A 16,739-nucleotide genomic window follows, 5' to 3' on the forward strand; every position below is an offset into this window, starting at 1 on the left:
AGTGGGGTATTATATCGTGTTGTGTTACAGTGTTGGTCTGACAAAGTAGATAAGAGGGTTTTCAGTTGTGGTTTCACATGCCGCCTCTCTCTTAGTTCACGTATCTAACTATAAATCAAACATCAGACTGTAACACTACATGACTTTTCTTTGAGATGTACAAATGTGGAAACATAATTTTTTTTTTTTTCAATCACTACATGACTTTTCTTTGAGATGTACAAATGTGGAAACATAATTTTTTTTTTTTACAATGATTCTTTGAAATCAACCCCGGCCTATGTCAGTGGGGTCTAACATAACATCATGTCAAATTCGGTAACCTAAAAGAATTGGTTTTGATTTGTATGGATTCTTTGAAATCGAGGCCTATGTTTTAACATAACATCTTGTCTGGTAACCTGGATACATGGTGCCAGGGATTGTCGCTTGTAAACTTTATTGTGTCCAATTTCTGCCGGATTCCTCCAGTTTTAGACACTAGAATACAGTCAAGAATGACAACAAAACATATAGTCATCTACTTCAGTAAAGGTGAACGACAACAATTGGATTCATAGTAAACATGGGTCACATGACATAATTTTCAAAATTATTTTTTATTACGTTTATTCATTTTTATAATCCACTGTGCGCATGCTTACCCCATGAAAGGAAGACAACAAAAATACCATCGATTTAAGAAGAACCAAAGACGTGTAAAAAGAGATTCTACGGCATAAATAGGCAGTTTCATGTTGTTGGAAGTCATTAATTTCTACGTCATCATCATAACATATAAGTGAGAACAGTTAAAAGTGCACCATTTAACTTAAAAACTATACAGCTGCCAAGGTAATTGTTAATGACAATATCCTAACAATAGAAACTTAAGTTCCACGATAATTATTTCACAAAGAAAGGAGACTAGCTTTAACACTATCATACTCTCTGAACAACAGTTAAAAAGTAGAAATGCCTCTTGTCCTTCGTCTTCCTGAAGTTCTGTGGTCACCACATTAAGTGTAGAGTCATTCGTCTAGTCCCAGTCATTTTTTTTCTGTTCCTTCCTCGAGTGAAAGATGGAACCACTCGACTTGATTAAAATCTCTCTGTGAGACAAACCTCCCATGCAAACACCGTTATTCTCTTCGACATTGTCCTGTTTTATTTTCCCTATTTATTCTTTGCCGTTTTGATTGACTGACACACGTACAGACAAACACACACACACACTCTCTCTCACACACACACGCATCCGCTTTACATTTGTTTTGCCTTGTCGCAGTCTTCGCCGGCTGGCTGTGTCCCGGATGCCTGTTCTTTCTCCCGTTTCTCTTTTTCGATCTGCTCTTGTTCAGACTTGCTGCTTGGAAACTTGTCCTTGTTGTTTTCCTTTTTCCATTTCATGCGACGGTTTTGAAACCAGATTTTGACCTGTCGTTCTGTCAGTCCCAAAGCGTGTGATACCTCAATCCGCCGCTTGCGTGTTAGGTAGGGGTTGAAGAGAAACTCTTTCTCGAGTTCCAGCGTCTGATAGCGGCTGTAGGTCTGGCGGCCTCGCCTCCGTCCGGCAGCTACTGGCAATAAAGAAGTTTATAGACGTTAGACAGAGCTCACAATACGCGCCAAATCGTAATTTTACAATCAAGTTTAAACATATTCTTGAACCAACATTCCACAAAGGCAACTTCCACGCGAAACGAACATCTACAGTACATAGGTAATCGCGATACATTCTTAGTTTATGGGTAGGCTTTTAGTGTACCATGGAGACTTCCCACAGCCTACCACAGTAATTAATGTAAAATCTCCTCCATTACAAATATAAGTAGGCTACCACGACACTAATACACAGTAATGAGCAACACTAGCCCCGTAGTAGATTCGTCAGAAAGCATGTTCAAAGGATTAGGCACAGCCATAAATGCCATAATCATTGTGAAACGACCACTGTGTAGTGAAATAAACTCAGGGCTCACTGTAAGTCGTTAAAGGCTGCAGTAAAACGTTGACCTGGGTGAGAAGTGAGAGATCAGCTGTGGGGCAAAATCTCACACATGGAAACAGCAAGAAAAGAAGGGGCTTTACTCTCGCCCTCTTCTTCCTCTCTCCCACTCTCCTGTGTTTCTATGGCAGGGTCATTAAACTGTAAAGTGATTCACAAGTTTTGAATACCATAAAACAATAAAAACGGCTATTGTCCCCCCTCCTCTCGTGCACACAGGAAATGCAATTCTAAACCTAAATTGCACTGAGATTTGTTTCGTGTGGCTAACCCAGGTTTATGTCACTTCCACAAACACACACAACGCGAGTTGGCCGGCCTTTCTGTCTACCGAGGCTCACCTTGAGGTCGCATCCACGGGAACAGCTGTGTGGGCGACGGACTCTGCTCTGTGTTGTCCGTCTCGTCGCCGATGCCACCCGCGGCGAGCTTGCAGTCGCTATACTGAACCAAGTCGGCGTCTTGAGCACTGAAAAGCGTTTGCCTCTGGAGAGCATCATAACCGTAGAAGTTACCCGGCTCGCCGTGACAAGTTACTGTACAGGGACTCTGCTGGTAAGGAGCTGCGGAGAGCGTGGATGCGCCGTGGTGGTAAAACTCCTGAATCTGAGGGGCATGCTGGAAAGTGGCCCCGGTGCCTGGACCGTACACGACGGTGGGTCTCGTCCCTAGGTCCTGAGCAAATCCGCACTCGTAATAGTTTGGCCGCAGAGTGTCTCCACTTTTGTATTTAGTGAAGAGAGAGTTGACGAAATAAGAGCTCATTTTTTTGATGTTGTTGTTTGAGCTGATTTTGTTCAAGAGTTTGCGTTTGAATGTCTATATATCAGCGCAGTATCTTCAGAGAGTTGTCAGTTTCACAGTTACTGAGGTAACAAACAATGCAGCAGCCAAGCCTTGATTTCCAAAAACTGAACGGTTTGCGTTTGTATGCCTTTGTTAAAACAACTTAGCTAAAGCTTCCATAGGCATGTTCCCACTGTAGAGTTCCAGCATCACAATTCCAGTGAAGGGTGCCAGTTCCCAACCAGTTTTTCTGTTTACTCGGCTGCAAATGAGAAGTTTCATATTTTGCTGTGTGTTTTCACGATCGTTTGCATCTTCTATCGGTTCCTCGTTCCATTGGCTTCTCGCATCCCTTCACGGACACCGCTCTGCGCGATTCTGATATGAAGGGAGTCTGAGAATGAAAAAGAGAGAAAAAGAGAAAGCGAGGGAGAGAGAGCTAAGAGGGAGAGAGCGCGAGGGAGCAGGAGAGGGAAGGGGGGCCAAGGGAGAGAGAGGAGGGGAGAATATGCACATTAATATGTTCAAGCGGGTAAGTTAATGAGAAATCTGCCGCTTTGCATCAGATCAAGTGTATAGCCTCTGTCCCTCCCCCCACTCAACTTCTCCACTCCAAACCATTTTGAAAGATTGATTTTTGCATGTTCATCACAGACAACCTAAAGTGATCCATATTTACCCGTTAATTTCCAAATATCTAACGAGGTCGAGTCTCCTTTTTTTAAATGTCAGGGTCGAGATGGCCAATTTTAAAAGGTACACGATTTAATTGGCATCAGTTTAAAGACATCCTTTAAACATTATATAAGAACGCTTAAACTTACAAAATCATCCTCTGCGGCGAACAAGGCGCGCGCATCGAAAATAAGCGAGGTGCTCATATTTAATATTCTGATAATTGTATTTATATAAATATATTTAAAGATATATGAGGATGTTGGAATGGACCTGCACCTCAGGTGTAATGGCAAATGTGGTTGTAAATGGTTTAACAAACTATAAAATGCAATAAACGCCCCTACTGTTTGCTGTTGACGTAGAGCATCAAAAAGCTGTTAGGTTTTTATGAGGTTCTACGACCGGTGCTGTAAATGCTTCACTCCGGATTTTATCCATGCAGAAATAGTAAGTCCTTTAATTGTCATTTTCGTTTTGTTTTCCATACAGTCTGTCATTGTGTTTAGCATGAGTATATTTGATTAACATTACCTAGAAAATCCGAGGGGTGAAAAGTACCTTGCATGGAATTTTCTAATGGTAAAAAAAAAAAAAAAAAAAAAAAAAAAAAAAAAAAATCTGTAAATAAATAAATTAAAATTAATGAATTAATTAAACAAACAATATATTTTACGTGCTTGTAGCCGTTTAAGAATCTTTCTGGATTCGTTTTGATTTGGGAGAAAAAATATTGAATTCTGATTACAAACTGATTAGCTATATTATTATATAACTTTTCATATTTTCAAAAAATTGAAGATTTTGTCATTTGTTATGTGTAACAACCAATATTTGTATTTGTCTTTTGTAAGCATACACTGAATTAAAATGCTCACCTAAAGCCAAGAAAGTTCTCTATTTTTTAAATCTGCATGACACATATGCTGTTGGTGCTTGTCATTTTACAACTTCATTTGCGTCTGTAATAAATTACTGCCTCTCCCAAAATCATCACCTCAATGTGACGAATCCTTTTGAAGCTTTATGTTGACTAGCTATATGAATAGTCATACGGAATATTTACATTTCAACACTTGAGTTATGTTCAATGTTAATGTTTCTATATAAGCGGCAGTCACGCACATCTTGTTCTACACTTAAACCGTTATCTCTTAACAAGGACAAGGAGTTTACCGAGCGTGAGTCTCTCCGTTTGACCAATAAAGCTTATTATTCGGCTTTAGTCAAACCTAGAATTTCGCATGCTAAATTCTGATGTAAAAGTAAAAAAAATATAATGCATAAGCATGACAGACATTCAACTGTAAATAATTTAGCATTCATAAATATGTCGGTAGTGGATCTAATAATGAAATGAATGGTGTCAAAGAACGTCATACTATTATATGTATGTATTTGTTTGTTTGTTTTTGTGTTTCTTTTATTGTGTGTACAATTTCTAGAATCTCTGCAATAGCGGTAGTCAAGTGATGTGTTTTTTGTTGTTGTTGTTGTTTTTGCTGTCAATAAAACATTTGCTAACCCAAGTTTTGTGTTGTGACTTTATATCTTATGCTGCTTAATCATATAATCGTCCTATTACCATTTAAAACAATCACTGAATCATCACATCTCAAAATGTTTGGGTCTCATATAAAATGGAGCAGATAATAAAGTAGGCTACACTGATTCAGTTTCTTTTAAAATTACTGTAATAGTTTCTTATAAGCAGAGCTGAAACTTTTAATAATATATTTTAGGCTATTAAAATTAAAACTTTAAACAGAATTAGCTAGCCCTACAACAACTTATCAATGATTATGATAAGTTTTTGTATCCTAACATTTAAAGAAGGGGAAAAAAGTAAAACGGGTCTACTTGTTTCTCAGGATCTTTATCAGTTAGATTGAAGAATCCTCTGAAGTTAATGTTCTTCGTCTCTTTCAAAAGCTCCGCTGTAACAGAGGGAAATTGTGTGAACCTTACTTTAGTCAAGTGTAATACTGCACATGTCTGCAAATGTTTTGGCCCCAGTGTTTCCGGTTTGGGGGTGGAGGGTGACCAGCCAGTCACTTTTTGATGGAACAACATTGCCATCAAGCGGCAATTGTGTGTTACTCCATGAGCAAATGCAGCTGCAGTGAGACGGAAGTTCAAAAGCTAATGGTTCTATAAACAACGGACATAAAAACAGAATGAGCGAATTAACAGCTCAGTAAGTGCAAATTCAATGATGTTAAGTACTTATTTTCATTCTCTATAACAAGAATCCATTTAAAACCGACCCTTGTAGAATCTAGTCTTATGTGTTTTTCATCATATCTAGAAAAGTAATTTACATAGGGTTCGAACCCTTACACTAATGTTAAACCATAAAAAAAAACAATGAAAGAAAGTTTTACTTCTGTCTTACTGGTATTTTGTTAATATTTTAAACTGTATTAACCTTAAAATTTAGAATAACGCTCAATAGAATTCCGTCCGTGATATGCAATTTTTATTTGGGTTACACTATTTTAATGTACAACCAGTACTATTACCGCTATTAAAGTACCATTACCAAACCGTTGCTGGTACTAGGCTACTACTAATAACAACAACGGGCTAATATTAATACGCTGATGCTAGGCCTCCTATTATATTTTTTTTTTTAGTCTACTTGCACACTGTTAGAAAAAAAATATTCAGTTCACGAAATAACATTTCCATGCATAAATACTTAATTTGGGCTATGTTCTTGTGTACTATTGTATCACAAGTATCATTAAAATACTACTAGTAATCATCATCATCATTATCATGTTGTCTTTCCTTTTGATGGTTGTCGATACTGACGGTCTTTAAGCTTCTGAGTTCAATTACAGAGATTCATTTCTTAAAAGAAAGAAAAATATTTAGATTATTATTTATTCGAAAGCTTTATGACATTATTATTCACATCATTGATAATATAGGTAGTTATATTACACTATACCACCAAACCACACACCACGACATGACCATAATTCTTAAGTTTTTGCTATTCATATATAGCCTACAATAAAGCAGATTTAACAATCTGAATTTTAAACTAAAATAATGAACATACTTCGTGCTACATTTTAGGGAATCTAGGGTATAGTTGGCGAGATTTGATGTAATGTGTGGTTTTGTTTTTGAGAGAATGAAATATTTATCTTTAGCAACCGGCCTTTGTATCACCAAGACACGCTCGGATGTGTACCCACAAAATGGCGAAGTCGAGCCCGATCCCGAAGGTTGTAAACAAATTAACGTTGGTCATCCCAGACGTCTCGCCAGAAATCCTTTTTGTGGCAGTTTATGGCCCGCTATAAGGACTGCAGTGCGTTCGGAAATGGAACAAAGGGTTGAATTGGACTCAGGGCTCTCATGTGGAAGTCCAGATCTCACCCACCCCGACCCCCTACTCTGTAAGGAATCTGAACGGCTAAAGAACAAACGCGCTGTGCACAATAAACGACAAATGCGAGAAAGGGGAAGAAAAAAACAAGCTCCCCCAATGGAGACACAGTGTTTACGCAAATTATTTTGCCTTACAGTTATTAGAATCCTTAAACGTTTTTCACATTTTCTTACATTTTTTCTCGCGTAGTGTTTGCTTTACAGCCATTTAGTTCTTAACCTTCAGAGATGTATACCCTATAAAGTTTTATTACAGTCATATTATTTTATTGCGGCACACCACACTGAATTTCTTTCTCTTTTTTATGACAGTCGACTTCCCATTTCCTCCGAACATCGAGCGTACATCCTTTCTGCAGTTTGTTTCCTTTCAAAACACCAAAATAAAGGGCGTTAATGGCGTGGCAGGACTCAAACTCTCTTCTCAGCCCTAGAATCACCAGGACAGACTTAAGCTGAATTAATATGTGACGAAGGCTGAATTAGTGCACACATCTGTGAGCCAGGACAACTGGCAATGTCTTCAAAAATATTTAATTGTTACAATCTGTTGAATGCAGATCTTTTTTTTTTTTAGCTGTCTCCTTTTCTCTTCTAATTTGCAATTGCATCAATTGCATAATTGTTAGGATTTTGACCGTCAAATCATTGAATTTTTATTAATCGTATTCTTTTTTTAATCCAATAAAACTACATATGACCATATTTGCCATCGCATTTGACACTACACATTTTCTCTGCTAACAGTAGGCTTCTGCTCTTGCATTATTGAGTGTCTAGAACTTCAGAGTCTGAAACATTTAGATATATACCTTATCACTTTTAGTTTGCATAATATATCATGCATCGCCTCTGCAGGCAAAATATCCTTCTTGACTCCTGATGCATAACTTGCATCTGGAGGATGCGGTATAGCCAAATATAACACCACAAATATCATAGGGGAGTCAAATAATACGTTAAGAAGAGAGCCAAAGCAAAGATGAGTGAGAGTCACTGTTATTCTCGGTAATTCTTCTTTCCACATATGAGCTGCACGTTTCTTCATTCCGATTCAAGATGAATGCTTGAGCGCACGATATCATATTTACACCATATGACTCTCATTATAAAATGCAGTAAACATTAAAGTAGAGTACTACAGCATGTCCTTCCCTACAGCACAAAAAGGATGAGATAAACTTTGGGCTGTTAACAATGAAAAACAAAGGGCAATTATTGGCGAACACACCAGATAAGGTAAAGAGTTGACATGTGCTATAATAATAAGAATAACAATAACAACAACAACAACAACAACAACAATGGTAATGATAAAAAGGAGCAAATACTTGTGTCGAGCTATCGATAAAACATACACAAAGATACATATGTCATGCACAGCCACGCATATTTATTTTAATTACATGATGAATGTTTAGATTTCGAGATAGTTTCTGTTGCAGTGATATATCAGACTGTGCACTCATTTAGAAGAAGAAAAAATATTACATTTTAGATTATATTTTATTTGTGTATCTTTTACCAACCTGCATATTAGCTCTGTCCATAAGAATAACAAAACGTGTGTGGTCTATGTGTAAACTTTTAATGAGTCCAGCATCAACAGTGCAATAGCAGAGATTAACAACACAAAACAATAACACAAAAGGAGAGAGAACAGTCGTGTACAAATACAATTTAGATCTTACGTTACGGGTTAAGGTCCGGTGATGCCTAATTATTTGTATTTTAATAAATGTACAGAAGCCATGAAACAAGTGTGTTAGAAACTATCACAAAAAGTGTGTGTGTGTGTGTGTGTGTGTGTGTGTGTGTGTGTGTGTGTGTGTGTGTGTGTGTGTGTGTGTGTGTGTGTGTGTGTGTTTGTGTCTTCTTGAATAGACATGCGTTAAAGAAAGTGAGAAACTGTTGTATCTAACAATCTAAGAAGTAGCTAATTGATGTATGAAGATAGCCGCGCTCAATTTCTGTTAAGTCAAATCACAATAAACATAAAACAAACCTCTAAACCAACAAAGCCATATGAAGATACGAGCAAATACAGAGAAAAAAAAACATCACTGACAATGGACAACGGACATGATTCTGGACATATGCATGGAACGTGTAAACAAAATAGGAAAAAATAAAAGGTTACTTGTATCAGCTCATTCAAGTATGAATTATTTTTTAAATTCTTTTTACAACATATGAAACATTCCATTTAAAAGAAAAAAAAACTATTAACGTATTTACAATAAATTAAAACAACAATCCTTAGACCCTACATAAAACAGCTTCGAATTAATACTAGCTTTTCCAATAACACGTACATAAGAAAACTACACAATATGAGGCATGCGCAAATTTATGTAAACAACTGCGACCAAATCTGTATTAAAGGATGTAATACATTTAAGCACGAATTACTTCTATGGTTACTGACACGCTACAAATACATACACTCAGAAACTGAACTCTAATTTTCAAAAGAATTATTTGGGATATTTGAAGGGGGAAAAAATAAGAAAGAAAGAAAGAAAGAAAGAAAGAAAGAAAGAAAGAAAGAAAGAAAGAAAGAAAGAAAGAAAGAAAGAAAGAAAGAAAGAAAGAAAGAAAGAAAGAAAGAAAGAAAGAAAGAAAGAAAGAAAGAAAGAACTAATTTCATTCGTGTTTAATTACTTCAGTTTGATTCTTGATTTTGACCCCAAATGATACAAATACTATTTGAACGAAACTATAATAGAAGCTATAGCCTAAAGAAAAGATCTGAAAGCAAATATAGAAAATATTATTACTATTATTAATACATTCGAATTAACCAAGACACTTTATAAGTGCGCGTCTACCACAAATCTCTGTGCACAAGTAAATGTCAAAAGGAGCTATTTTATAATATCGTAAATTTCAAAAGGTTTTTGAAAACCGTTAGCATAGCACACTTCAATAAACGGTTCACAAATGGTATAGACACTATGACCTAAATGCTGTTTTATTTCGCTCTTATAATAATAATAATAATAATAATAATAATAATAATTTTGTGAAAGAGAGCTCACGTCTTCAGCAAACACGTGAACATGCTTTGCAGATAAGCCAATCTTCCCTTGTATATTGAATGTTTTCTTAAATACATTTTATGTCAGCACGCGTCTATGACAAAAGGAATAATGAAAAATGCAGTATTATAGAGAACAGCTTTATAAAAAGAACAATTTTCAGCTGTTATTAGCCTGTTGAAACAGTTCCTTATCACCTGTTCATTTCCTGATGAAGTGTTTCTTACGCACAAGTCATAAAATGCAATAAAAGAAGGGAGAGATGGCAAGACGTTTTCCCCCTCCTCTGCATCATCTCATCTCTTCCTTATATGCTTAACACTGTCCAGTCATGCGGGAAATGGTTTGTGAGTGCGTGTGTGCGTTTTCATTTTGATGCAGTAAAACCTTCTTGCATCAGCTTCCAGATTTAAAAGACTCTTTGTAAAATGCTTGAACGCCTGGCACCAGTCTGCGTTATTATTCTTTGGGATGGTCCTTATTCATTTTCTTCATTTTCATCCTTCTGTTTTGGAACCATATTTTTACTTGTCGCTCTGTCAAGTTCAGCAGGCGAGCTACCTCGTGTCTCCGGTCTCGGGTGAGGTACATATTGAATAGAAATTCCTTTTCCAGCTCCAAGGTCTGATATTTCGTGTATGGACATCGCTTCTTCCGGGATGATCGAGCGTGTAACCAGTTTGCAGATGGGTCGTCTGCAAATGACAGTCAAAAACAAGAAGAGCAGATTATAATATTAGAACACATTCCAATATGAAACAGGAAACACATTTCACAATGCACTCAAAGCTACAGCCTTCACGAAGACTGAATATTATTAAAATAAAGTACTATAGGGCGCCATCACTTACAAATGCATGAAAACCAACACCAGGATGGATGAAAATATAAGAAAGCAAAGCAATTTCATCCTATTAACTTGATACGCAATAATAAAAAAATAATGCCTCTACGCTTAAACTGTAAAACCACCAGTAGGCAACAAACGTATCATCTTAGTTCACCTGTGATAATCCATTTCATTCATCTCCCTGCAACAGAGAATGTGAAAGCACTGAGGAAAAATAAAATAAAATGAGAAAAGGATTGAGGGGAAAGAAAGGTTTAATTTTGAACTCTACAGGGATTTTAACCATACTGGAATGCATTGTAAAATGTGGTCACATGTGACATGATATTATCTCCTTTTTAGGGAGAAATGTGGTATGAATTACGGAGGAAGAGCATCTCTAACGAGACGTCTTCTCCCTCAGTGGTTTGGTCGGGAATGCAGATGGGAGGCTGAAAAAATTCCGTTGTGCTGACTTTTGTTAACATGCACATGGAAAAGCTGAATGTAACAGCGACTCCAGATTCACTGTGATGACGAAATTGATGTCACCTGAGCACGTCTTCCATACCTGTGTGGGTTCAGTGACGTCAAGGGAAAATTTCTACCATGCTGGTGCTTCATACGCTCTTAAAGTGCATACTAGTCGAATGAAAAACATTCGTTTGGCACATAACTCCATTTTTCAGGGGCTTGAAGGTGCTTGACAGATTGAAGGTGCATGCTTGCATGTTAGAAAAAGCCACGTATTTGTAGATTTGTATTTGTTTCCCATCCTATGCGTGGAAACTCCGTCGCTTCTGCCTCATGACATACACCAGCTTTCTACGATATCCCAAATCTTATGACGCAACTGTATATCCTAATGATGGAATGAGATACAGGCATATAAAATGATTAATGAGCGTGTCATGTCAGCTAGAGGCCTCGCGGACACGTCTGTATAACTTGCGACTTGCAAGATGTGATCCCTAACAATGAAACACTAAGAGGGTCATGCTATATGATGAGGAAAGTGACGTGCGTTTCCATTAATAAAAATTAATCAAAATCCACAAATTAGCTACACAAAGTTTAGAATTTAATTTATTGCATGTAGGCAATTTGATCAAAACGTTTTCAAAGACAATGCACATCTGACCTCAGGATCGCTTTTGCTCATGTTTGGACTGAATCGTATTTTACTCTGATAATTTTTTAACGCAACATATCCCAAGGAACTCACGTACGATTAATGGGGATGTTGGCTCCTCTGATAACTTAATAGACTTAAAAGCTATAACTTTTTCCTTCTCATGGGCAGCCATGAGCACAAAGCTAGACGTGTAACTCCCAACATCATTGCCTTTGCCTACAGTTTATTCTGGAATGCCGCCCGGGGTAGCACATTGGGGATTTCTATTGCGCACAATTCCATTAGTTCACAGTGCTGCAGTCTATTACACGGATTAAAATCAATGGCCTTTTCAAATTAATTGCGAAAACTTATTGAACAAATCCCTAAGAATTAAGATGCATTTCTGAACTTGTTGAAATACTTTGGCAATAGATAATCTTACATGGTTATGAGCCCCCCCAGCAACCAGATTTACCGCTTAAAACATATTTATGCAGTACTACATTTATTTTGTGGTACTCAAACTATACCTTGACCTCGGGGCTTATATACAGTCAATTATATTTACACAGAAATAGAATTAGATAAAATAAATTAATTCAAGTTTCAGATGAAACGTGAATAAACCACATAATATGTTTGCTAACCAAGAGTTACTAAACATAAAACTAACATTTGCACAATAGTATAAGTAAGAGACGCTTTGGAGAGTCATTGCACAAAAAAATAAATAAAAAAAAGGCAAGCTGTTTACAGCCGACCCAAAACTGGCTGGTGCACTAAAGTGGATTGACGTGCAAATACGATAGGGAAAGAGAAGGAATATAGTAAAAGTTACTCAAGAATGAAATAAACGCAAACAATATGATAGGAAAAACAAAGCTTGTTTTATAAATGTGTGAAACCTCTACGTGACCAACCGGGCAAAGCAAAACAGTCCTCAGCGATGCTATATGTATACCATGGCTAAATCATATATATCTGGGTAAAAATATAGATTCGTAAAAAAAAATAAAAATAATTATAATAAAAATAATAATAATAAAAACCTAGAAGAAGTTAGCGAAGACTTGAGAATGCTATGATCATATTTGGCTGCGTGAGCTTTCTGTTGCTCTCCGTTGCTTTGTTCTAGTTTTATGACAGTATTAAACGCTTTACAGAGTGTTCACTTCCTAGGTTTATAACTTACTTTGATCCGGTCCCTCTTTGTCCTCGCTGCCTTCGCATATGTCCTTATTGTCTTCAAACCCGGCGCTGTGACTAGAATTCATCTCTCGTGCTGTAGAGGACTCCAAGATATACTCATGCTGCCCAACTAGTTTCGGTGGTTCCCCGAGATGTCCCAGGAGCGGCTCCATCTTGACCTGTCCTTGCCCAGGCAGAGGCTCTGCTCTCGGAGCACAGTCGAGCCATGTGCGGAGGTATCGAGTATCCGTTGAAGGCACTGGCTGCGTCGGTATGTACGGATGGTAGACCGCGGGTAAGCCATTGGACGCGTGGGAACTGAATGGACTCCATGACGAACTGAACACTGGAGGCTTGGGCTGGAAGCTACAAGAGGGGAACTCGGGATGCTCGCCGGGTCCCGGTTGTCTAGCGCTGGAGTACTGTACATTGGAGAAGCGGGACGCGTTCGGATCTTCTCCCTCATGACTTATGATAGAATCGACATAGTAGTTGCTTAGAGTTCCAGAAATTGACATTCTCGGACATTATATAACGTACTGTTCATTAAAGGGAAAACATGTACAATAGAAATGTGCTTTACTCTCCTCTTTACGGTACTCCTCTCTACTCGCTCGCCAACAAAGTAGAGCCGGGCTGCTATGGTGTGCGCTCCGAGCGAAGTGATTGGTCAGACTTTTTTCGCGAGCCTGATAAAGCGTCAATGGGGTGTAAATCAATCCGCCAAGAGGCTGTACGGAGCTCTCCTCCTCTTACGCTCTCTATATTTCCCATCTAAATAAATTGTCTTGTTTATGCAATATGCAAAATGGGAGCGTGTCTATATATCTCCAGATATCTACAAGCAGTCAGGAAAATGTCAACTTAAATTATGAAACGTTTTGACATTATATATATATATCTAAAAAAATGCATATGCAGGGCAATGGCCCACAATAATAAGTGAGAGAACATTTTTGTCTATGAATTGATGTGGCATTATATCGTGATCTACAGCATAAGTGCTGAATGGGAGTTTGATCATATTTGCTTGATAAAATGTATGACAATAACTATTTAATATAGGCAATTTATCGAGATATTTAAAAGGACTTTGAAAGACACCACAAAAACCAAATTAAGGCGTTGACGTCTGCTTATAACGTTTACTCAACTGATTTTTTTCACTAAAATATTGTACCCCCACACGTGATTAAACGTCTAAACCTCCGAGGAGGCAAACCTCTTCCTTCTTGGAGTAATAGGAGTATGTTGAGATAATGAACAGCTTTATTGGGAAATTAACAGTCATTTTTTCTTAACGAGGGTATTAAACACCACCGTGCGACAATCTCCTTGTATTTATGGAAGAAACTACTTGAACTTTTTTGGTCGTTTAATACTATAATAAAATACTACATCAGGCAGCTTTGATTTTTATAGGCCTGATATATTGCCTGTGGCGAGGACCGTGAACGACTCCGTGTACTACTTCGGGCCTTGTAGTATTCCATATTGTAGCTCATTTCAGTCGCTCATTTCACACTATTCAGTATTTTCTTTTTTTTGATTTTTATAGATAAATTGTATTTTCTTTTTGTTTTTTGTCAAATGTTTCAGGGAGGATTTCACTGTCTTGTCTTGGCCGTGCCAAATAAATAGTTGCCCCTAAACTATAAGAATGAATAGAGCAAATTATGCTGTTATGCCTCAGCAAAAGGACAACAGCAAATTATGCTTATAAATTTACAAAAGTAATTACAACTGAAAAAATACATTAAAGCAACTATTACCATCTTATTTCATGTGAGTTTAGATAGCCCATAATTAGCTTCGTGCTAGGTTTATAACAACACCCGTAACCACGGGTAAACAGGGCATGTTGCATAATAAGATACATTTGTGCAGTAAGTTGCGCTATAGACTCTATAAAACCACTAAAATGTTAATTGCATCAGGAAAAGTCTATGCACTTAAATCACAAGCCGTTTTAAAAAGGCATTTAACAACACCCTGTAAAATCAACTCGTCACATGTGCATTAATTCACATTGTGAATTCAAGAATCTCTTCTTTCTGTTGGAATTACTAGAGAAAAGGAAACAATCTAAAAAAAAAAAAAAAATTGTATGGAAAGCTACACATTAAGCCTATATTGTAATCTATTTGGATCGTATTACGTAAAATTAGGCCTCTATGCTATGAATACCATTCAGAGCATACCGTGGAACATGCTACATACTATCAAGCTAGTTAAAATGTATGATGTGATAATCTAAAAAAAAAAAAAAGCCTACTGGTGAGCATACAAAGTTTCAAGTATTTCTTTAGTGAAATTTGTGTACTGTTTGCAGCATGTGACCACAGAAAATACAATTTTATTTAACATATTCCTGTTTATAAAGAAACAACACCTCTTTTGAACAAACAAAGACATTTCATTCAAACAAATGTTAAATCTTACCACAGGTATTGCAAATAAATATCAATTTAAAGAATAACTAGAATAATGTATAGCCTAATCTGTAGGAGATTTTTTAAAACGTTATAGTGTTAGGTTTCTTTGACTGTTAAGCATGACTCAGTATCTTTCTTGTCCACATTCTGCATGTTTTATATTTTAGCATGAAGTTTCTTCAAGTAGGCCTAATCAAGGCATAAGCAACAAAGAGATTAATGTATCCTTTTCAAAGCAAAGTTTAAAATGTCTTAATATCAACACCGTTTAATAACTATTTATAAGTAGGCCTACCCTAAACATCTCTTATTTTATTCAGTATAGAAGAGTGGTCCTTAACTGGAAGGTCAAACTGCACGTCTCACCTTCAGTATGGAGAGTTTCCTGTATCTAATGGGCTAGTGCTGTAATAAGAATTTACATGTCGCAAGAATTCGTAAAATTTCGAATTTCGCCATATTTTTCGCTGGTATAGCCTACCGATGACTTCAGCAATGATAGCATATTTACCAATATTGTTGCACGCTATTGGTCATCACAAGCAGGCACTCTGGAAACGTTACCGCAACGTGTATATTTCAAATCATAAAAAAAATCCATTTTAAAAGGTTTTCTATATCTTAAGTTTTCTACTGCTCTAATGAGTTTGTTCTAAAGAAATATCACAGATTTTTTATATGATAAAGCCTATGAAAAAAAAATATGTTTGTGGACTTGTCACTAATTGTATATTTCTTAACACAACAGATTCTAAAACGACAAAATTGATGAGATATGTTGTAAACGTTTTTTGGACCATTCATTACTGTTTTAGCAAAATTATCCCTCCCTGTAGCTACATTTAAAATGTAAATTAAAAAAAAAAAATTTAAAAACTTAGATCTTCAACGATCTGTTGAAAACTACACTGGCAGGCTAGTCACACACAAAGCTTCACACAAAGATTTAAGTAAAAATACAAATTAACCCAGAGAGACAGCAGTTGCTCAGTTGACTAGGAATACACACAACAGACCTAGTACAACAGTAAATAGGCTAACCAACTTTCTACACGGATGAGATCAAAAGAAACGCGTTTTTTTTTATAGATCATGTTTTTATATAAAAAACATGAAATAGGTTTGTGTTTTATACAGCATGAAAAGGTGTCTATACTACTCTGCAAAATTTTACAGGTAATCAGAAATGATTAACATCACATTTCCTAAAACATTTGAATATTTATAAAAGAATAATTGAGGCATTGTGTTTGAATTTTTAAAACTTAAAATGTGT

General features: G+C 36.7%; 2 protein-coding genes across 4 annotated transcripts; both read right to left on the reverse strand.

The window, feature by feature from the left end:
* Positions 1–413: 413 nt before the first annotated feature.
* On the reverse strand, positions 414–5,450 carry LOC109078150 (homeobox protein Hox-B8a-like). 3 transcript variants are annotated; one of them, XM_042720737.1, is made up of 3 exons: positions 5,309–5,450; positions 2,329–3,212; positions 414–1,556 (listed from the first exon to the last, which is right to left on the reverse strand). In XM_042720737.1, exons 2-3 carry the CDS (start codon positions 2,750–2,752, stop codon positions 1,243–1,245), a joined length of 738 nt encoding a protein of 245 aa, XP_042576671.1. In that variant the 5' UTR covers positions 2,753–3,212; positions 5,309–5,450; the 3' UTR covers positions 414–1,242. The 3 variants fall into 3 exon arrangements, with proteins under 3 accessions (XP_042576671.1, XP_042576669.1, XP_042576670.1); XM_042720735.1 differs by having other exon boundaries at positions 414–1,559; XM_042720736.1 differs by lacking the exon at positions 5,309–5,450 and having other exon boundaries at positions 414–1,559; positions 2,329–3,395.
* A 2,972-nt stretch (positions 5,451–8,422) lies between these two features.
* Positions 8,423–13,759, reverse strand: hoxb9a (homeobox B9a). The gene is made up of 2 exons (XM_019093461.2): positions 13,033–13,759; positions 8,423–10,589 (listed from the first exon to the last, which is right to left on the reverse strand). Exons 1-2 carry the CDS (start codon positions 13,544–13,546, stop codon positions 10,354–10,356), a joined length of 750 nt encoding a protein of 249 aa, XP_018949006.1. The 5' UTR covers positions 13,547–13,759; the 3' UTR covers positions 8,423–10,353.
* Positions 13,760–16,739: the final 2,980 nt, after the last annotated feature.

This window comes from Cyprinus carpio, chromosome B3 (genome assembly GCF_018340385.1).
Source record: "Cyprinus carpio isolate SPL01 chromosome B3, ASM1834038v1, whole genome shotgun sequence".
In the NCBI taxonomy this organism is placed as follows: Eukaryota; Metazoa; Chordata; class Actinopteri; order Cypriniformes; family Cyprinidae; genus Cyprinus; species Cyprinus carpio.